At 40.0% G+C, this 23,571-nt stretch overlaps 1 protein-coding gene across 1 annotated transcript in view; it reads left to right on the top strand.

Annotated features, from left to right (window-relative positions):
- The window catches only part of VPS13C (vacuolar protein sorting 13 homolog C), a 548,274-nt gene that overhangs the window by 493,168 nt on the left and 31,535 nt on the right, over positions 1 to 23,571 (top strand). The window contains exon 83 of the mRNA XM_073619118.1: positions 5,053 to 5,167. Coding sequence (XP_073475219.1) covers positions 5,053 to 5,167 — 115 coding nt within the window. The remainder of the gene's footprint in view (positions 1 to 5,052; positions 5,168 to 23,571) is intronic.

Raw genomic sequence — 23,571 nt, 5'->3', positions numbered from 1 at the left:
GTTTTACTGGCCAGATTACCAGGTGAAAACAGTGGAAAAAAGCCTTAAAAGTGATGCTAAAGTCTCTTTTTTATAGTTAAAAATAACAAACCTGTTATACTCACCTGCTCTGTGCAGTGATTTTGCACAGAGCAGCCCGGATCCTCTCCTTCTTGGGTCCCCCGCCAGTGCTCCTGGCCCTTCCCTCCTGTTGAGTGCCCCCACAGCAAGCAGCTTGCTATGGCTGCACCTGAGCCGAGCTGCAGCTCCCTGTTTCCATTCATACAATTATATGTAAATATGAGGGGAGCTGCTGCGTTAAGATAAAATAAACCTGCTGCCTTTAAAATCACTTCAAAAGAGAAAACAAATGCGGCCACCACCTCTAATGATTGCTAAGCTGCAATATATTATATTTTTGGGTTTAATACCACTTTAGTCAATTTAGTGAAAGTGTTTTCTTTTATTTTACATTTGTAAATTCACATCCACTATGCTATTTGTTTAGACATAAAAAGAATATGGCCAGGTCAAGCTTCTGCAAGTTTAAGGCTAGGTTCACACTGCTCTGCAGAGCGACTCATAGCAGGAGTCTGGTGCGTCCCTGTTCTCCATTCCAGGGACAAATCAGAGCCAAACTTTTGGCTGGTTTCGGACCTGAAAGGGACCAGAAGATGCACAGGACCCCCTGTGCAATCTGCTCCGCAGCTGTCCCGTAGTCAGTCACAGTCTCCTGACATGCAAATTGGATGTGGAGAAAATACATCCAATTTGCACTAGTGTGAACCCAACCTTGCTGAGTGGGCCCAGATTCGAACAGTTATAGGGAAGGCTGAATGTACCAAGTGGCTGCTATAGCAGCTAGCGATAATCACTGAAAAAAATATATCAAATATATAGCCATAGCCAGATAAGCCTGATGAAGAGGAGTGATGCTCTATACTGTACAGTGGCTTGCACACCTGCACTTTCTGTATCTTTGAAAATATCTTGAAGTAAAGAAGAATTGCATTGAAGCATTGGTCCCGTCTTTTCTTATATATATATATATCTATAGATATATAGATACATAGATATATCTATATAGATAGATTGATAGATATATCTATATCTATATATATAGATAGATAGATATATAGAGATATATATATATATATATATATATATATATATATATATCTCTATATATCTATCTCTATATATCTATATAGATATATATATATATCTATATAGATATATATATAGATCTATATATATCTATATAGATATATATATATATCTATATAGATATATATATAGATAGATAGATTATCTATCTATCTATCTATAGATATATATATACTCACGCTAGAAGAGGATAAATTAGGTGATACTAGTGGTAGCTGCTGTACACAAAGTGATTTTCACTTGACAAATAGAAAATAGATCTAATTACAGCGCTTACAATATTACAAAACAATCAATTAATATATATTAATATTTTCTTCTCCTGACGGGGGGAAGACAATTGCTGATTCCGCTGTCAACACTGTCTGTGCTGATGGGGGAATCATGCAAGTTTCTTTCCTGCAACCCATGGTTGCAGGAAAGAAATTTGCATGGTGTATTGGGCGGCCTTATAGTTTAGACATTTTCTCCCACAACAGCGAATATGTGTTTCTTCACTAGTTCCCCTGTCAGTCTTTGATTTTGTGCCACTAATTCACCTGCTTGCCGATGTTTAATGTTTTGCCGCTATAGTACAGCCCCCTCTTCTAGTCCTGCCGTTCTTACATACCTGGCATTACCAATTATGCTCTGACCAAATTGGTCCCCACATCTATTCACAACTTCACTGATTGAAAATTTTCCAGTTTCAGCTCATTGGCGATGCTGCTGCTTGGTCATTTGCCTCCCCCTCAGCTCCTTTCTATTATCAATGTGTTTAATATCCAATACGTTTAATAAAGTATGTTATATATTCAACCCTCAGAGACATGCATAATTCTTGCTTTGTCAAGATTCTATTTGCAGGACCTTTTCTTCTTTGGGAATCTCTTCCTTGATTCTTCAAATTCTAAGTAATCACTGAGATTTTTCTGGCTCAGAGACTCTTACTATGACACTTCTTGGCTCATTGTTCTTCCATCTTCAGTGCCAGTATGTTTAATATGTGCCCTCAAGTCATCAGTGAATTATGAAACTAAAAGACTTCTACGCCAGCAGCTTCCGACATGCCCTCTCTGTGTGTGTCTCGTGTTCTGGATATTTTGTGTAGATTGTAAGCTTTATTGAGCAGATTCCTAGTAACATTTGGTTTGTGTTTGTCTAATGGATGTACATTTGCCCCTTCAAAAGCTCATTTAAAATTACCCGTTTCTGTAAAGCTTTTTCTTTGTCGTGTGAGATAAATGTTTTAAACGTCCCCAAAGCAAATAAATGAAAAATGTTGAAGGATGTGTAATTATTGTAAAGCCATTTAACTCCTGCCTGCCCATCTTTCTAACGCAGCCCATAAATGGGTTTATCTAAAATGCAGAAATTCTTTTTATAACTGCAAGCTTTTCAGACAGTTTTAGGAGGGCGGTATATCGACTTAACAAAATTTGAGAAATCTGGGGCTGTCTTTGCTGTACTCTTTTTGAAAATGCTAGTTGCTTGGTTCTCATGCTGACCCTTTGGTTTTAATACTTGGAGTCGCTGACCCATAACAAGTACGTAGATCAGGCATTCTGATTTCACTTGTTGGATGTTTGATTTAAAAAGTTAGGAAGCCTGAGACAGCCAGAAAGCCGCCAGCAAAGGCAGACCCTTTTATGTCTTATAACAGCTTTCCTTTATCTTAAATGTTTTCCCTTGTCTGTATTTTTTCTTTTAAACGCTTACAAAGACAACATAATTGGAATACTTGGATAATGATGTTTTTATCATTAGAATTCCTTAGACTGCCAATTATCATGTCCTAAAATTCTGGAATCTTTATTCTCAACCAGATTTTTAGCAGAGTGTTTTGGAAGCACGTATTTATAAGTGTTAGGAAATATTGTTGGGAGAGAGCTGGTATTTTAATAATACTGACCAAAAATTGACTTATCAGTGTCCAGAATCCAGCTACAGCCCATTATGTGTGTTAAATAACATATTACTTAGGTTATATAAAGGGTTAGTTAACCTTTACTGACCTACCAAAAACCTTCGTACGATTACAGCATCCTCAGTATATTTCACATAGTGCTCCGTTTTGTAAAAAAACATGCTTACTTTTTCAACTGCTCATTTCAATGTCCTCCTTGGATGCACAGTCCTGGAAACTCATGAATAGCACTTGGCTTTGTTCCCTACCCACGCATGTGCAGTCCACTCTGTCTTGCAGGTCAGCGTTCTGGGAGAGGATTAGAAAGCAGATTGCATATGCATGGGTGAGGAATGAAGCCACTTGTGTTTGGGAGTTTGAGTCCCCAAATCCAATTCTGTACCTACTACCATCTTCAGAATGGAGAGTGAAGAGGAATGAATTAATCAACACGAAAAGTAAGCATGCTTTTACTAAATAGAGCCATGCATGCTAAAGTACCGAGTACACGGTAATGCCTAGGGATGTTTTTGGCAATAGTCAGTAAAGGTGAACTAACCCTTTAAGGAGAAGTACAGCCAAAGCTTTTTTTGTCTGTACTACTCCTATGGATCACAGGAATGCAGTTCGTTCTGCACTCATGTGACCTGTTTTCAGCCAACAGTCGGCTGACGTCACAGAGCCATTCAAGGCTCTGAAAAGATCCTGACCATAGCTCAGCCTCTCAGTGATCCACTGAGAGCCTGAGCCAACCCCTCTCACCCCCTCTACAGACCAGCGCTCCAGTGAGCGCTGGAGAGGAGAGCAGAGAGTTGCTGACTGACAGTTACGGCTCTGCTCAGAATGGAGAGGGGGAACTGAGCAATCACTGTCTTTAATTGCTCAGTTCTCACTGCAGAGTTAGCAGGGAGAGATGCAGCATTGGATCGATACTGCATCCACCTAGGTGAGTATAATGTTTTTTTTTTTTGCAAAGCCCCTACTTCTCTTTTAATATAATTCACAATCTCTTACAACAGGGTCTACAAACGTTCTAAATAAAGGGCTAGTTTACGGTTCTTCAGACTTTAGGGGGGCTGGACTGTGGCCAGTGGGAGTAGAAAATGCCCCAGCCTCAATGGGGAGTATACAGTGCCTCAGGCTTAGTGGTCAGTTGGAGTAAAAAAAAGACATAATGCCTCTGGTCAGTAGGTTAAGGAATAGCCCCCTTATCATAGGTATTAGTGACCTTTTCACACATTAGTATTAGCACCTTGTTCACATCAGTGGGAGAAATAGTGCACCATTGTTGGTGTCAACGGGAGGAATTATGCCCCATTGCTGGTGTCAGTAGGAGGAATAGTGCCCCATCAATGGTGTCAGTGGTAGAAATTATACCCCATTATTGGTGTCAATGGGAATAATGATCCACTCTTGGTGTCAACGGAAGGAATAGTGCCCTGTTGTTGGTGTCAGTGTGAGGAATAGTGCCTTGTATCAGTGGGAGAAATAGTGCCCCAAGGGCTATATAAAATCAAGCAAAGGGCTGCATCCAGTTCACGGGCCACAGTTTGGAGACCACTGTCCTAGAAGAAAGAGACTATTTTTTCACACATGCTGTCTGTTTTCTAAGGATCATATAATAAAACAAACTTTGATTGTTGTGACATCAGGTAGGCAATTAAAGCTGGCCATACACAGAGCTAATTTCATCTGCTTTCTGATGAACCAGGCCATCTCCCGCCCAACATCCCTTAATTGAAAAATCAAGGAGTTGTGTGGAAAATTGTCGACCAAACAGCACCTGCATTTTATAAGGTGCGGGCATTGTTCAGGTATTCTAACAGCTGGCAGGGTCTGCTGTCATAATACAGTAGCTGCAGGTGGGAGATTTGTGCTGTGTAGCAATTTTTTTCTGTATGTGTATGGCCAGTTTTATTCGCATAACAGATACAATTAGCTAATATCTTCGTAAAGTGTTTTTGTATGTCAGCCATATAATCACCCTTTAAACCAAAGTCTTTTTTTCCGTATACCTTCAGAGTAGCAGAATCTACGGAAGATGTAACTCCTCTTCGACCTCCTCGTTTCATTCATGAGGATGGAATAATTCGACCATACAATCAACGTGAAGCTCAGGGTCTGAACTTATTTGAGGTAGGTTCCTAAACAGTACAGACTGTGTTGGCAGTAGTAGGTTTTAGATTTATGCCCGTCACGTGTCGGTTTGTCTGTCCTAGTATTAGGGGTTCTGATGCACGTCTATCATAAGGAAAGCTTTAACATGTATTAGTGTTGGTATCCCTGATCTCTATGGAGAACATTATCACCAAACCAGGGACTAAGGCAAAGTAAGAGGCTATGTATAATTCTAAATATTCCCTGTGGTGTCCACACCACACCGCCAGTTTTCATTATTAGACTTTTATAATAAATAGATTTCCATAGGGAGCAATGATAAGGCTCGGTTCACACTACTGTAGCTGCAAATTGATCCAATTTTCTAAACGATTGTATAGTGCAACTTGGTTGTGTTTTGGATTTTGTTTGCATGTTCTATGTAGCTACAATCGTTCTGGAATCACACCAAAGTAGCACAAAACCCTTATCCAAAATGGAGCTATGCTGCATTCATGTGAATGGGCACTATTGAAAACCATGTGGTTTCCATTGTCATGCAATTCTGTGCAACTCAAGTCGCATCTGAAGTCACACAACTGTGAACCAGCCCTTGAAGAGACTGTGCTATTTGTTGACCTGTGTCACTTTGTTGAAGTTCCAGTAGTAATTTGTCAACAGCAAAATCTATCTGTGTGTGGACATAAACCAACCATCACAACCAGCTCAGTCTGATCCATCAATGGCTATATCGTAAACATGTGTTTGTCTGCTGTTTGCTAGGTAGCCTTTAGCCTTACAGCTCACAGTTGGAAGGAAATTAAAAAAAATTGTATTATCTTTTTTTATCATGTGTACCTTCTGATATTTTTGTACTTTCAGTGGAAGTCCACCCCAAACTTTTGTTTCCCATAAAGTGAGGAAGTCATGTTTAGGTCTTTATTGCTGTCTGTTTCCATGAGGTTATGGAGTCAGAAAGTGATGGGAAATCTTTTGCATTTGACTAAGTAGGGAAAAGTTAGCACCTTTCTGAAGCTTTTTTTTTTTTTTTTTTACTGTCTCTGCCCCATTGGAGGGGTTTGCCTTGCTGCATAAGAGAATAAGGCAAAACACCTCAAAGGGCACTGCAGAAAAAAACTGACAGAGGTTCCGATCTTTCTGGACTCTGTCCAAACAGTTTTTTGCTGGAGTTCCACTTTGATAAAACTTTGCAACTGCATACAACCAATGCATTTTTTATTGGAATTTAAAAACGTGTCAGCAGCTGTCCTTATGTAAACCTCACATTACTTGGGGTTTCAGTATTTTTCATCCTATGAAGATGTGTCTCCAATATTATTATCTAGACAGTCATGTTTATTTACAGTGCTGTTGCTCAGCTAGATTGGAATTTGTGGCAAAGATGTATTTACTTTTACTAAAAACTGTCATTGTAAGAATATGTATAATAGTCTGTGTGTGCAAAATGGTGTCCTGGTTCATATATTTAGAATGAATTTCATGCCAGATTATTTTGTTGCAAGATACATTTACTTATTTCAAGTTTAAAGGGAATGTGTAGTACCTTCAATATTTTTCCAGATATGCACATAAAGGAGATCAGCTCAATGTGGGTTATTTATTCATTTATAAAACCTTGATTCTATGTGTAGTTTGTAATTCTATATGTACATAGAGCCAGCTCTCATTACATTATTAATCTCTGCATTGTGCTGAGAAGTGCTGTACAGGGTTTGTGCTTTACTGTTCCTTATCACAATGCAATTCTATGAGTCAGGGTACTCCTTAAGTAAAATGCATGGCATGTGGCTGCCTGTGTGGCTGATATCTCAACAAGAGTTAGTAAGGAATGTTTAATTAGAGCAGAACAGGGTTGCCAACTGTCAGTAAATTCATGGACAGTCCGTAAAATCTGTGATTTTCACATCTGTCTGTGAGTGTCCATTATTGACATAAAGTGTGTGTGTCCATAATGGATATTCACAGACAAATGTAAAATCCTCGCATTTTGCAAACTGTCTGTGAATTTACTGATGGTTGGCAACCTTGCAGCAGAATTGCCCCCTCGCTGGCGCCAACATCATTTACTCTTCTGGCTGCCAGCCGGGTCTATGGCCGTGTTGCTTGACGTAACTCTGCTGCATACGCATGGAAAATTATTCATTCTGGCACTGAGTGTACATTCTAAAGAAGATTGCAACTGGCAGAAAAGTTTGTTTCATTGTAGACAAGACATAGCATCTTGTCTGAAATAAGGAGCCTGCCTTCTAGAAATTACCAGTATTTAATATTTCTCTGTAATTCTGCTTCAAATTAAGATAAATACAGAGTTTACGTTAGTACTTAATCTTGAAATCTCTGTATTTAATACAATAATAAAAATATGGAATGGCACTAAAAATCTGGAAGTAATGTCAAAATTGCTTCAGGGCTAAGACAAAGCAAAATCTGTACTTGTGAGAAATACATTATACATGCCCTTTAATCCAAAGTCTGATTGAACATTTGCTATTGGAGAATTTTCTTACTATTCTACAACAGCAGATCTAAGAGAGCAGACTCAACTACCTGCAAAGTTACAGGAAAGGTTTAAATTGTTTACCATGAGTTCTTTCTTGTCCCGTTTCAGGAAGTAGCAGGAAAGAAGAGCTCCTCCTGGAGGAAAGAGGGCAGATAGTGTTTTGAGCTTAATTTTTCCCTAAGGTTTACTTTTTTTTTAAAAGATTCTAATATGCTTGGTTGAACTAGAGGGTTTTAGGGTTTTAAATTTCTACAGCCCAACCTTAGTGTATTTATTTGGTATATCTCTCGAGTATGCCTCTATGCAGTGTAGTGGAAAACAAAAAGTATTGTTTTGAAGGATACCTTATTCCAACATTATTTAGCAATTGCATTGGTCTGGATTTTATTAAGGTGACCCAATCTCCTCAAAATAAATTAACACAGTGCCTGTAAAAGAACATTGTTTTTACCTTTAAAAACAATGCATTACCTGCGGTGATAATCTTTGCTCCCTCTCACTGTGCGAAGAATCTGCACCCAACAATTCCATGCCTGAATGTGTCAGATGCCTGACCCCCACCAGTTCTTTGTGGCCTCACACTGACCCTACATCGCTATAGGAAACCGTAGTGATGCAGGGGCCTGCTGAAGGGACTACAGCACTTGGTGGGGAACCAGGCATCCAACACAGCTGGAGGTAGCAGCACTAGGGAGCCAAAATCTTTACCACCGCCTCAGGCAACTTATAATTTAGCTTTAAAGTTGAACTCTGGGTATGGAAAGCTTCATTTAAATTTGTATACACCCAATGCTTTGCAAACCTAGACATTACTTTGTAAAAGTAATGGTGACACTATCACTGTGCTGTGCATAGCCTATGCAGAGAGCAGAGCCGTGGAAGGAACCCAGCATGCCCCACCTGCTATAGGAGGGAGGGCGGGCAGATACAAGTCCAATCACTCTCCACAAGAAAAAAGAGGAACCGTGGACTGGTCTTTATTACAGGAAGCTCCTACACAGAGGCAACATTTCACACTGGATTACTGCACAGATCTGAAATAGATACACAAGGCACACCAATACTGAAAGAAAAGTACCGGCCTCTTGTATTTACACATTTGCTTATCCCAGAGTCCAGCTTTAACTCTTTCTGCCACTGTTATAACAACTATTGTTATACTATATATTGCGAGTTTTAAATTGCTTCTGCTTGCTTCTAATAGACCTCTAGATGCATGTTGGCCCAGTGGTGCTTTGCACAATATCTAATTTTATGCCTGTATGTTGAGGAGACTTATACCAGGAAGTAAATAAGTTTTTAAAAAATGTCTAACTTTATTGTCTATCTTCTTTCTTTTTTTTTTCACATATGCAGCGATAACTGGAATGAAGGAGAGTAAATTACTTTTTTCTTATCTTCATTCTAATTTCCACAGTTCCATTCTGTTCATGTTTAGGATGGATTTCACACTAAGAACCAGGACCTATTGGTCTTAAGCACTTCATTAACCCATAGCTTCTTTCATATGCACAATGTAACCTCCTTTAGACTCTTTCCAGCAAAGATGCTTTTAGTAGACGATCCCATTGCATTATATCTTTTATATGTACTGTATTAAACATTTGTTTCATCTAAAGCGCTTGCTGCTACACATAAGTAGTTATGTATTACAAGTGCCATTTTTCTGTTTTTTAAAGTCTTGTATGGATTATTCTGGTGTTAAATGTGTGTGCCTTGTTGGTATATACTTTGAGTACTGTATAGATATTCCTATTTGTGCCTGGACAGAATCTTTTGGATGGTATGTTTTGCCTATAACTGTAGCTTTTTTGGTCTTCAGTTTTTCTGACTTTACCTCTTTTTAAATAATATGCTTTAAAAAAAGCTTAGGAATTTTTTTTATTGTTTTGTACTCAAGTTTCTTCCATGGGTATATGGGAAGGAGTATATTCTCTGACATCACTTTAAAAAAAGCACATCTTAAGATTCAAGGACATAAGATCAGATGCAAGGATTGGATGTAATTCATTCTCCCATGTGTCTCTTGTAGAGTGTCCTTGAGAGTTAATCCAGGTACACACGTACCAAAAGTTGGCCAGTTTAGCAGGATCTGGCAAGCTTTAGGTATGTGTGTACTTTTCTCTGTTCAACAGAAGCCGATCTAACGACCTGCTTCTGTCAAACAGTCATGTTGAAAAACCAGCATTCAATCAGAACTCGCAGCCAGCGGCTGTAAGCGCTAATCATTGTGTTCTGGCAGGAGGGGAGTGCCATTTGTAAGGATACAGTAGCTCAGCAGGAGAGATCCCTGCGTTCACATCACCCACTGGTTAAACAAAAGAAAACTATGGGTGTATATCCAGGTTTAGGCTCGGTTCACACATACGCGATGCAAGATCCCGCGCAATTTCAGTGCGGATTCACACTGCCCTATGAGAACCGCTGCGGGTGTCAATAGACCGTTAATGACACCCCCAGATCGGTCCGCGTACCGCGGTGCAAACTGTCAGATGCAAAATTGGATCGCATAGGCATGAACACCCATGCAATCTGATTCCAGTGTGGACCACAAAAAGGGTCCTGCACCATTTTGGTGCGAATGCAATTTTACCCCATTCAGTTTGTATGGCTGAAATTCGCATTGCACAGACATTGCATGTGACCTGCACAGCAGTGCGGTGCGAATCACATGCAATGCCTGTCATCGCATATGTGTGAACTAAACCTAAGTGTCTCAATATTTAGTTCACATTCTAAACAATAACAAGTGGAACAAAAATAAGTATATGTACATTCACACTGTTGGAAGAAAATGCATGTGAATATGTTGGAATTGTCTGGATCCCTGCAGCTAATAACACAAAAGCTCTTTAATAGCCTCACTGGGAACATATTGTGTAACATTCATATTTATGCTGAAAAAGGTATGTCGACTCTATTATTTACTTTTTGTTTTTTTAGTTCTATAACTTTATCAACAATAACCAAACATTTTCTGTAGCTGCCAATAAGTCACCAATTCCTCCTTACAAAACTGTCCATTCATTGATAATTTCTGGGATTCCTAACATAGAACAATCTGAATGAGGTCTGGATTGTGACTTCTGAGGAAGAGTAGTTACAATATCATCTTACCTCAATCTCTAGACAATTACCTCCTTCCCGCCGACCGTATGCACATATGCGGCCTTGGTTTTCAGGGGTTATACCGGGATGATGCATGCATCATCCGGTACCGTTTTTTAGAGCGGGCAGTCAGCTCTTCAGGGATAACAACCGATGCGGCTAAAAGCCGCTCGGCTGTTATCCCGAAGGAGCGAGAAGGGACGTCAGCGCCTTCCGACGCTCTTTCCGGGCCTCCCGTCCCACCGGGAGACCAGAGACACAATCCGGCACTTTTGCCGGCTAGAGGAGGACTGGAACAGTCTTCTTTCTGTAAACACGGAAGCGACGTCATGACGTCACTTCCGGTTTATTCGGCTGCCAATGTCGCCGTTTTTTTAAAAGGTGACAGTATTCAGAATCACTGTTTTGGGTGTTTTGAATGCTTTAGAGTGCAAAGGGGGGATTTGGGGTCTTTTAGACCCTAGATCCCTCCATAAAGAGTACCTGTCACCGCTTATTACTGTCACAAGGGATGTTTACATTCCTCGTGACAACAATAAAAGTGATCAATTTTTTTTTTTTAAAGCGCTCTCGTCCCTGCAAGCTCGCACAGCAAAGAAAACGCACAAAGAAGTCACGCCCACATATGTAAATGGAGTTCAAATCACACGTGAGGTATCGCCACGATTGTCGGACCAAGAGCAATAATTCTAGCACTAGACCTCCTCTGTAACTCTAACCTGGTAACCGTTAATTCTTTTTAAATGCGCTGCCTATGGAGATTTTTAGGTACCGTAGTTTGGCACCATTCCACGAGTGTGCGCAATTTCAGAGCATGACATGTTGGGAATCTTTTTACTCGGCGTAACATCATCTTTCACATTAAACAAAAAAATTGGGCTAACTTTACTGTTTCATTTTTTTAATTCATAAAAAGTGTATTTTTTCTTAAAAAATTGCATTTGAAAGACCGCGATACAGTGCGACATAAAAGCATTGCAACGATCGCCATTTTATTCTCTAGGGTCTCTGCTAAAAATATATATATAATATTTGGGGGTTCTAAGTAATTTTCTAGCAAAAAATACGAATTTTAACTTGCAAGCAACAAATGTCAGAAATAGGCTTAGTCATGAAAGTGTTACTATGAACTGATGCATATTAAGGCCTTTAGAAATACTTTTGTTTTCCTCCTCCTCCTCCTCCTCCTCATCCATCAATCATCTTAACTCATCTCATTGATAGGAATTCTCAAACCCAGTTACCCTCTTTTCAAAATGATATGACAATGTAAATTGTTGTGCATGTTTGTTAAAGAAGTCTGCCATTAATACTATGAATTACATGAAGATCAGACTTCATTTTAGGACCCTCTCATGCAGAAATCCAAGTAATTCCAACAGGTTCACAAACTTTTTAAGTAGCAGTCAAGGATAATGAAATTTTAGTGTACCTGTAAGCTGTATGTTATAATTTTATTGTGCAGAATGTAGTTATCAACTTGCAAGTAGCTTGTGAAAAATAAGGGTACAGGCCTTCCTCTGCTTCAGTCCATCTCAGAGCAGCTAAAGAGGAAAAGGTCTGAACCTTGCACAACCCACAAGGAGCTCAGCGTAGTTCAGGAATGTTTGACAGGACCATACCCCCCCCCCCCCCCCCCCCCCCAACTCAGGTGGTTTTGTTTTTACTTGGCTTATATAGAACATGTGTAAAAATGAGATATACAGGGTAACAGCATGGAAACATATATACTTTAGTTCATGGGTATACAGGTTGTTAATATTTGTGCTATCACATAAGAACTTCTCAGGGAAAGGGGAGGCAGTAAATGTACAAGCATCTTTAAACAACATAGATTAAATTAACTGAAATTGTTTGGTAAAAGAAAAAGATATTTTCTTCACTGCACCTTATGTGTCTTAGTGGTCTCAAGCCAAAATTGCATATCATTTTATGGGTGGTGCACTGTCTAAATTTGTATAGATTAAATGATGTAACACTTTATTGGATGTTTTACTAGAAGACTAGTGGAGTTGTTGGCATCCCTGTAGTTAATTTTTAAATCACAAACTATCCTAGATGCACCTGTTATCAAAACTCTCAACCGTTCATAGTATTTTTAATCTCTCACTGAATTATTTTCGATAATCTCTTTGGTCAAGCATAATTATAAATCCAGGTCACATAAAGCTTAAAACCCCCTCCTAATACTTATTTTCAAGTAAAATATTGTCCTAAAGTCTTTTGTAGGTATCACCAATCATTTTCCTATGTATACTGACCTAGGGGATATGAAGAGGAACTTTTTGCTGATAAGTAGACATTTTTTTGCAGATCAAGGTTCGCTTCTTCAAACACAGTGACCCAAAAGTTTCCTTACAACGTATATAAAGAAATCCTACACCATAACAATTTTATAATAAACCAATAAAGGTGTACATATCTGAATAGCATGTGAACCTGTTATTATAGGTTAGTACTTGCAAACAACTAGGTGCTTACATATCAGTTGTTTAAAGTAGTTGTGCACCTCTCTCCTGTCCCATCTTGTCCCTGCATGCCCCCAGATATATTCATGCTGTATTAGTACAGAGGGAAGGGGAAAATGTTGCAAGGTTGTCAAAATGGCAGATCATAAACACAAGGCATATGCAGACCCCCAAAAAAGCCCCAACCTTTCAGCATGCAATGTGCACAGCATGTAGATCACAGTTCACAAAAGGGTAAAAGATACCAACTGGTTGAAGAATGAATATGCAGGGACAACAGCCCCCATTTGGCAGGCAAGTTGTAGTTGGTCCCAGAGAGGACTGCAAGAGAGACATGCCTGCTAACATTTTCCACCTAAAAAGCCCCCGTCAGCACCCTCAATAACAGACATTAAGTTTTACTTTTTTATATGCAGCGTAATGAGACATTTGTGTAACTGTGTCTGAAGAAGCTAACCTTGATCTGCAGAATGCACATTATGTCAACCTATTAGTAAGGAATTCTTCTACATGTCCCCAAATGTCATTATACATAAGATAATGACTGGTGATACCTACCAAGCACAATATCTACTTTGAGCTGGTTTCATAATTATGCTTGGATCATGTGGCAACTCTGATGCAATGAAATGTTTTTTTATTTTGCAATATTTTAATTTTGATTATAAGTCTATACGGTATATAATTCTTGATTTAAGGTATTTTTATAGTCCCATTTGGATGAGCTTAGTAACTGTAGAAAAAAAAATAATGGTTTATTGGCAACCTACAGGTTGGTTTCCCTTTGTGATATCTGAATTACAGTCTTTCAAATAGCTGTGGTAAAAAGCAGATCAACCAGCCATGTACAATAAAAATGAGCAGTTACCTTATTTGTGATATCATATGTTAAATGACAGAAACATGGATATCAGGCTTTGATGACATATGTATTTTTTCAGTGCAAACCCCTTTCTTCAAGTACATTTATAGCTGATTTTATGTAAGCACAATAGTAAGTATATTTTCAGATTTTTAACAGTAATATAGACCTATTTGGCTAAGAATGTTAGTGTTTGCAGGCAGAAGAAATACTGCAGTTGCAATCAACAAGATAATAGTAAGTGGTAGCCGGACACAGCTGGTAGATGCAGTTGGGTGATTAGCTAATGTGCACATTTATATTATGACCTCTGTATTGCTCCCCCTTCTATAACTCTCTGAACAACCAGGTCTTTCTAAAAAGTGACACAACCAGCACATTATTATCTCTGCTGTGTGTAGCCCAATTGTGGCTATAAACAAACTGATTTTTAGACACAGTTCAGGTGTTCCACTATTAAAGTTTTATCATCATCATCCCAAAAAAGCCTGGGACTGCTGAGATTTTTCATGTAAGAATGGACTAGACACAGTAATGAGATTATCCAGTTGTCGCATAATCACTGCACAAATTGCTGTCTCTAAAATAAATATATACAGTTGTGCTCATAGGTTTACATACCCTGGCAGAATTTATGAATTCTTGGCCATTTTTCAGAGAATATGAATGATAACACAAAAATGTCTTTCACTCATGGTTAGTGTTTGGCTGAAGCCATTTATTATCAATCAACTGTGTTTACTCCTTCTCAGATGGTAAAGCTGCCTATTCCTCTTGACAAAAAGCCTCCCGTTCCTGCAAATTCTTGGGCTGTCTTGCATGAACTGCACGTTTGAGATCTCCCCAGAGTGGCTCAATGATATTGAGGTCAGAAGACTGAGATGGCCACCCCAGAATCTTCACTTTATTCTGCTGTAGCCAATGACAGGTCGATTTAGCCTTGTGTTTTGGATCATTGTCATGTTGGAATGTCCAAGTACGTCCCATGAGCAGCTTCCTGGTTGATGAATGCAAATGTTCCTCTAGTATTTTTTGATAACATACTGTATTCATCTTGCCAACAATTTTGACCAAATTTCTTGTGCCTTTGTAGCTCACACATCACCAAAACATAAGCGATCCACCTCCGTACATTTCATTATAGGCCTTGTTGACTCCTCTACAAATGTAGCATTTATGGTTGTGTCCAAAAAGTTAAATTTTGGTCTAATCACTCCAAATGACTTTGTGCCAGAAGGTTTGAGGCTCGTCTCTGTGCTGTTTGGCGTATTGTAAGTGGGATACTTTGTGGCATTTGCGTAGTAATGGCTTTCTTCTGGCAACTCGACCATGCAGCCCCCATCTTTCCTCAAGTGCCTCATTATTGTGCATCTTGAAACGCCCACACCACATGTTTTCAGAGAGTCCTGTATTTCACCTGACGGTATTTGTGGTTGTCTCCTTGCATCCTGAACAATTTTCCTGGTAGTTGTGGCTGAAATTTTAGTTGGTCTACCTGACCGTGGTTTGGTTTCAACAGAACCCCTCATTTTCCACTTCTTGATTAGAATTTGAACACTGCTGATTGGCATTCTCAATTCCTTGGATATCTTTTTATATCCCTTTCCTGTTTTATACAGTTCAGCTACCTTTTCCCGCAGATCCTTTGACAATTCTTTTGCTTTCCCCATGACTCAGAATCCAGAAACATCAGTGCAGCACTGGATTAGAGATGCAAGGGTCTGTCAGGAGTCCAGGAACTCATTGACCTTTTATACACACACACTAATTACAAGCAAACAGATCACAGGTGTGGATGGTTACCTTTAATAGCCATTCAAACCCCTTTGTGTCAACTTGTGTGCATGTTATTAGGCCAAAATCACCAGGGTATGTAAACTTTTGATCAGGGCCATTTGGGTAGTTTCTGTTGCCATTATGATTTAAAAAGAGTAAACACAGTTGATTGATAATAAATGGCTTCAGCGAAACACTAACCATGAGTGAAATAAATGTTTTTGTATCATCATTCATAGTCTCTAAAAAAAATGGCCAAGAAATCATAAATTCTGCCAGTGTATGTAAACTTATGAGAACAACTGCGTGTGTGTATGTATGTGTGTGTATATATATATATATATATATATCGATCTACTAATTTTGGGAGGATAAATAACTATCATAGCTTGTGTCAGATTGATTGAGAAGTCTACTTGTTTATGACCAGTGGCAGATATGTCTTGCCGCTAATAGTACACAAATTATAAGTACAGGTGAGAAAGGTAAATTGAATTAACTGGATCTGTGTATATCTGTGATTGCATAGTATTTCTTGAAGCCCAGCCTTCAGAAAAGTAAAAGTTCTCCCTTGCAGTGGGGATGCCTCCCACACTACAGGAATTAAATGCCTGTTGAGGTCTAGGGTTCAATTTTACTTACCAGATCCAACACTCCCCCAGCAGACAATGCTCACCTATGGTTCAGCAGTGGGCTGTTCCTCGAAGTCCTCACCCGCCCAATTCAGGGCTTTTCGGCCCTACGTCGGTCTTAATTACATCAGGGGCATCTAACTGCCAGAGCATATTAGAGAAGATGCTGCAGGGAGAGGTCTTGCAGTGCAGAGAAGCCTGCGTGAGCGAAGGATCAGGTAAACATTGTCTTAATTATAAATTTACAGGACACAGCAATTGATTCTTAAACCATGGGTTATAGGCAGCTACCTACGGATGGTTGGACAATGGCAAAAAGCTTTGCCAGGACTGTCCTCTAGTGTAGCCATATAAACCTGCCCACTCTGTGAGGCTCCTGTTTTTGCTAGAGTTCTTCGGCGATGGACCCCTTCTCCTTTTGGAGAATCCTTTTTTTTCTGTTTTACACCAGTTTTCCTTTCCCTCTATAAAGATCTGACTGTTTTTTCCCTTATGGCTCACTTGCAGATGCTGGATCGGTTACTCTTAGTATATACCTAGGGAACTGTACCTGGACCCCCCAGCAGTAGGGCCAGCCTGTAATGTTTGCTTCGGGCACTGGATCCTGCATGGATCAGTGGATCATGGATCACTAGTCAGTTAGCCACAGCATGCATTACAGGTCCAGGGCCATGGTCCATTCCAATGACACCCAGACCCTGACGAACCATTTGGGGGTATAACCACAATGATGAGTGAAGCCTGGATCCTGGGTGGGTGCTGCAATGTGGACAGGATTTTCCTGGTTTACATACTGGTTCCTGGCTATACCTGTCTTGTTGGATTATTATGTGGATCTGACGTGCACACTACATTATATCCTTGTATCCTACAAGACGTGATGGGTTATCCTCCCTATCTGTTCACAAATAAATGTAGTTCCTATATTGTTGAAAAACATTACCACAACCTATGGTGCTGTTTATTAGACCCTTAATCACACATTCATATCCCACAGTGCCTTGGATACTTTTTATTATAAGGTTCCTGAGCCTAATTCATTGAACCATGTGCCCAAATGCAGATGTAAACAATTCTCCCTTTCCTTTGGTCCTGATTTAACCACCTCAAGCTCCTTCATCGAACTTGTACTGTTTGGGGTACCTGGGTCCAAATCTGACATCATTCTTACTGATTTTCTCCTGTCACCTGACTTTTTGGCCATGTCTGGTCCCATGTTCAAGAATATACGCTCATTTGCACCCTTCAGTTGCCCCTCCCATAGAATTTCTCTCCAATTATTATTTTAAAATATCTTGCACAAACCTCTTAATTAAATTCCAGCCACAAGCACCAAAAGTGCAAAAAATAAATCAATAGTGACTAAACACATACTGTATACAGGCATACCCCGCTTTACATACCCTCACTTTACGTACACTCGTGAGTTTGGACATACCCGCGAGTGTACGTAAAGTGTCTCACAAGTACGGACAGTGGCTTCGCTATGGGGGTGAGGCCCGCATCTGGGTGACACCAGGCCCGCGTGTCCTAAAAAGCAGGGTGCACTGCCAGGCGCCGCTTTGTTCAGGGCAGGCACCAGAATTAGGCAGCCGCTATTCAGTCTGACCTTCACCAACGCCCTCGGCTGGCCCCTCTGTCCTGCTTCCATAAATTGCCGCTCAGTCCAGTGTCCTCCCCAGTTCTGGGACCCCTCGAGTTAACCCCATTCCCTCCTTTGCACAGAGTCCTCCGGTGCATACTTCTGCTGGACATACTTCCAGCACGCTGGTGCAACCTATGAGAGCCAGCTTCACGGAATGACAGACGACATAACAGGTTTGTCTCCCAGCTCTGCCCCTTCACGATGCTCTCCCTCAGAGAGCCTGTGGAGTGGAGATGCGGACTCCCATGCTGATTATCCGATCTGTGCTGCTGCTAAAGTGAGCTGAAGCAACAATAAACAAGTGCTGGGAGAGCAGCCTGCCGCAGCACTCTATGCTTTCTCATGAACTACAACAGCCAGGTGGACACAAGTGCCATAGCCAGACCATACTGGCCGGAATTTACAGCAACCTGACCTTGCACCATGGTCATGGTGAGCGAGACCACCCCATCCTCCCTGAGGACAGGGACCACCGAGAGGGGACCCAGGACTACAACATATCCAATTTTGGGGTCGGCCAGCTTGCCTAGGTTACACCTGTAAATGACTACTGCAATGCAGTACATGCATTGAGAAGTGAAGTTAGATATTGCTTCACTTTTAAATTACATTTTCGTTTTACATACATGCTCTGGTGCCATTGTGTACTTAAAAGTGGGATATGCCTGTATATGTGTTCACACAATAAATATGTTTATTTACAAACATAATACAGTAAAACCTTGGTTTGAGAGTAACTTGGTTTGAGAGCGTTTTGCAAGACAAGCAAAATGTTTAAAATAAATTTTGACTTGATATACAAGCGATATTTTCATATATAAGTAGCGACACATCACAACTGAGTATAAAAGAGAAGAGAGGCGCCTCTAAGTGTAGCGATCCTGTTACATTTAATGAATGTACAACATTTAGCAACTCACATGGTTGATGATTAAAACAGGCACATCTAAGTATGCAGGCATCCGGGGTAAAGCTGTCCGCATAAACCTTCCTCCTCACAGCCATCAACGTCATAGCTTCCACGCTGCGCTGCATGAGCGCTTCAAGCCTCGCTTTCAGATCGCTCTACTGCAGGGTAGTCTTCCTGATCACGATTGCAGACTGACAGCGGTGAGAGCTGACGGTGCAGGAAATGGTCTATGTGCACAGCTTTACCACAGGTGCCTGCATACTTGGATGTGCCTCTTTTAATCATCAACCATGTGAGTTGCTAAATATTGTACCCTCATTAAATGTAACCATATTGCTACACTTAGAGACGCCTCTTCTCTTTTATACACTGTAGCTCCTGCTGGATTTTGCTTCTTATCCCCTATATGGAGGCTGCCATTTGTGGATGGACATTTTATGGTTGCATAACCTTTTGCATTGCTATAAACTGAATGACTTATGAATAAATGGTTGTGGAAGGAATCACCTGAGTTTCCATTATTTCTTATGGGGAAGTTTGCTGTGATATACAAGTGCTTTTGATTACAAGCGTGTTTCTGGAACTAATTATGCTCGCAATCCAAGGTTTTACTGTAACGATATTTGTTTCAATGCACATCTCAGCATTGGGGATTCCTCTATCCACCTCGATTATGTGGGTGGAGAAATTCTTTTGATTTTTTTTGTTCAGGCAGAAAAAACAGACTTAATCTCTTAAAATGCCCCAGTAAAAATAAGCCACCTTCTCTACATTTTCCCTGGCAGCCGTAGGTTTGCCCTTGTTCCCCCTATTTTCTTCTTTGTTGTCCCCTCTTTTTCTAACGCTATTGGGGGAACAAATATCCTGGATGTCAGTTCTTGCTTTCCTGGTGCTCTCCTTATTAACTGCTTTAGGAATATCATTCTCCCTCCTCATGTCCTGCCTTAAAGGTGTAACAAACAATTTACGATTCACCTTATGGTTGGGGTCAGGACTGTCATCTATAGCTACCTGCCACGTTTTCCCTTTTGTTTTGCCACAGGGCAGTCTCTCTTTGGGAATTCCTTCCTCTTCCCCCCAACTGGGTGGTTATGTCTTTTTTCAGGACTTCCTCCTTTAGAAAACAAGTTTTCCTTCCCTGCACGAGCTCATCTTCCTAGAGATGTTCAAGTTCTTGGGCTTTTTACAGCATTTATTACTTGATCATCGGTTCACGTTTTTAGAATCGTTTGAGCGTTTGCTGATGCGCGCTTCAAAGGTGCTTCTGCTTTTAACAGTCTGTTTCAGTCTGTTGACCCTTCCTGTTTGACAAATTTGTTTACCACCCCTCGAATTATGGCTTGGGCACTTCCCATGGCCTAAGAATCCATTCCTGTGTCCTGTCCTGTACGACTATGTTAATAGGAATTCTGACATACCTGTAAATTCCATATCCTGGAGAACAGTACAAGACACAGCTTCCTCTACTCTCTTCTCTTTGAGCTCTTTATTGCTTGCAAACAAGAAACTGGAGCCTCATGGAGCTGGCATGGTTATATGGATCCACGGGGGAGAAGGTGGTCTCAGCAAAGCTGCTTTTTTATATTTTTCCCACATCCAATCACCTGAAGGTAGCAGCATATAATCAATGGTCCAATAATTACCGTGTCCTGTACTAAAAGATATTTACAGGTGCATCAAAATTCATGTTTTCTATGTCCCCTTGATCTAAACAAGCAGTTAAACCTTGTAGTGTAGGAGGCAGCTTCATTCCAAGGAAGGATTTTTACTTTGTCAGAGTTCAACTTTAACTAATATGCTGAATACTATTGATGGATAAAGTGATCTGTTGTAGCTCATTTCTGCTTGTAACAAAATTTCAGACATGTATAATGAACTTGCATGTGTTGTACAATATGTGTCTAAAGCACTGTTATATACTCAACTGTCAAATGCACAATAACAATGACATTTGTTTTAAAGCACAGATATTTTATAAGTTTATGGAAATGTTTAGATATTATTTGTAGTTTCGTGTAATAATGTTACGTTCTTGCTATTAAAATCCTTATATAAAGTGTAGAAAATATGGCTAAGACTTTAACATGTCTATATGATTATTATAATATTGATACTTTTAAATATTTCATATTGTTGTTCTATTTAAACTAATGTTTATATGCAAATAAAGGACCAGTTTTTCTTGTTTCAACTAAATATATCAAATTGTATTAACCAAGAAAAAAAGTTGCTTTATATTTTGATTACTGTGTTGCTGTTATTACATGCAATTCTAGTATTCAGTATATTTAATTTTTAAATATCACATGACCTGGTTCTAAAACCTCCTTTTTTCATTAAGTACACCTATTAGTTACAGCTATCTTATAAAAAAATAGCAAAAACAATATGCCTTTCTTCATGTATCATTACCCGTTATCCAGCTTATCGTGGATCCTTGCTCTTTTCATATGAGCTTCCGACCAGCAGAGTGCGTCCCTGGGTACACGTGAACAATCTTTTGGGACTATGTGTCCCATCATGCTTTGCGCTAACGCACATGCACTCCCCTTAACTTTTAGACTAGTTGACGTGAGGACGAGCAGACGCCCCGTTACCTGCAGAAAGAAAGCTAACAGCACTTCTTCCCAGGCATGCCTGTCTCCCAGCTGCAGCTTCCGCAAATCCCAGAACCCCTGTGTGTGAGGGTGCAGGCACAGTTAGGATACCGGTATGTAGTCCTAAGCCTGGGGTTGTGCACGCATAGGTGTCCCCCTCAGATTGGTGCGGTATGGGGCACAACGTTCTATCCTGGCCTAGGCCAACAAGGCCCATGTGGGGGGCAACACGGAAAGAGTCCCCGCTGGCTTGCGCTACACTGTTAGTGTAGCACCAGTCCTATGGGGCGGACTGGGCTGAGAGGCAAATTAGTCTAGCGCCCCCATAAAGCGGCCTCACTGCTTCCGGCATGCGGGCGGCTGGCATTCCGCAACTGGGGGGGGGGGGAGTGCTGCTTCTAATTTTGACTTTCCTCTCATCCTGGACCACAAACCTTCCTCACTGTGCTATGTTTTCTGATGCACCATTGGCATGGTTATATCTTCTTAGTCCTCTCCATAAAATTATCAGAAATTTGTGCTTAAAGTAGAACTATAGGCTACACTTTTTTTCATTTTGGATAGAGTAAGGGGGGGTTATAACCCCTGTCAGTTTATTTTTTATCATCCCTGTCCCATTGCAGGGATTTCCCTTCACTTCCTGCCCTATAGCCAAACAGGAAGTGAGAGGAAATCTATGCAAATTAAGGGAATCCATTGCCCTCCCCTAGGCCCTCAGAACTAGTGTCCCCACTTGAAAATTTCAGGGCGGGCCTTAAACAGCAAGGGGTGTTGCCTTGACAGGAAGGGGTGGGTTATATTTAAATTAGAGGGTGCATGAGTTTAGTCAGCACAAAATCTAAATACACTACTGATGGGGCAAGAGGAGACCAGCAGAAGTGGCTCTAACAAAGAAAGAATAAGAGCTTGGAAACAGGTTAGGCTTACTGATTAAGGTTATTGATAAGGAACCTACATTTACAATAAAATATGATGGTTTCATATCACTTTAAGCATCCCTGATAATCCCTTTCAGTTTGTCCCAACTTATGTCACATTTGCTGATAAGCTAGTCTGCTACCGGTAGTAAATATGGAGTAAAATATGAATAAAGGTCAGTGAAATGGATCAGTAAAGTGAATACTATGATTACATGTATTACTTGTTTTATCATCATGCAGTTTTTAGAATGTAATATTTTTCATAACAGTTTTTAAGTTAACCCTTTTTTTTGTGTTTTTTTAATTGTTTGAATATGTAACCAATTTAGGGGCCTATTTATAAAAATCACACCTGAAATGTGATGTGATGTGACGTGAAATAATCATATCTTATTTTGCCCTATTTATTGATCATTTTAAATAGAAATTCTCATTAAAAAAAGCAAAAAGTTGGAAGCCTGACAGTTTATAAAAATATTGTAAAAACTGGAAGAGGAATTTGCTTCACCTTAGGGCAGGTCTCTTTCTAATGCTTATCATTAAAAGTTATTGTTTACAGTTGGCCTGTGTCAATGGACTTTTTTGTTCTCTTCAAATGGGTTTTGCATTCCCATACAAGTCTATGGAAGTGCAAAACCTGTTTTAAGCAGGTCAAATGCACCTGTCCATGAATTCTGGATGATCTCCGAAGTGTCTCAAACTGATGACATTGACACAAACCCATTTACACAGGCCCATTAGGGTGATATAAATGAAGGAAAGTGTCTATAAATTGGCATTGTCTGTCTACAGCAAGCTTTCTCTGGATTTATATCCACATTATATGTATTGTAAAAATAAGTGGAGTAATTGCCAGGTCTGCTTTGTTAATAGACAAAAACTGACTAAAACCATCTAGCAATCTGATGAATAATTTCCAAGGGAAAAAATGCAAAATAGAATTTTGTCCTTTATAAATAGGATCCCTAAGCCTTTAATGTAGCAATGTACTGTCATAATTGTTT

Source organism: Aquarana catesbeiana, linkage group LG03 (assembly GCF_042186555.1).
Source record: "Aquarana catesbeiana isolate 2022-GZ linkage group LG03, ASM4218655v1, whole genome shotgun sequence".
NCBI lineage: Eukaryota > Metazoa > Chordata > Amphibia > Anura > Ranidae > Aquarana > Aquarana catesbeiana.
This window is presented reverse-complemented; position numbering and strand designations above follow the sequence as displayed.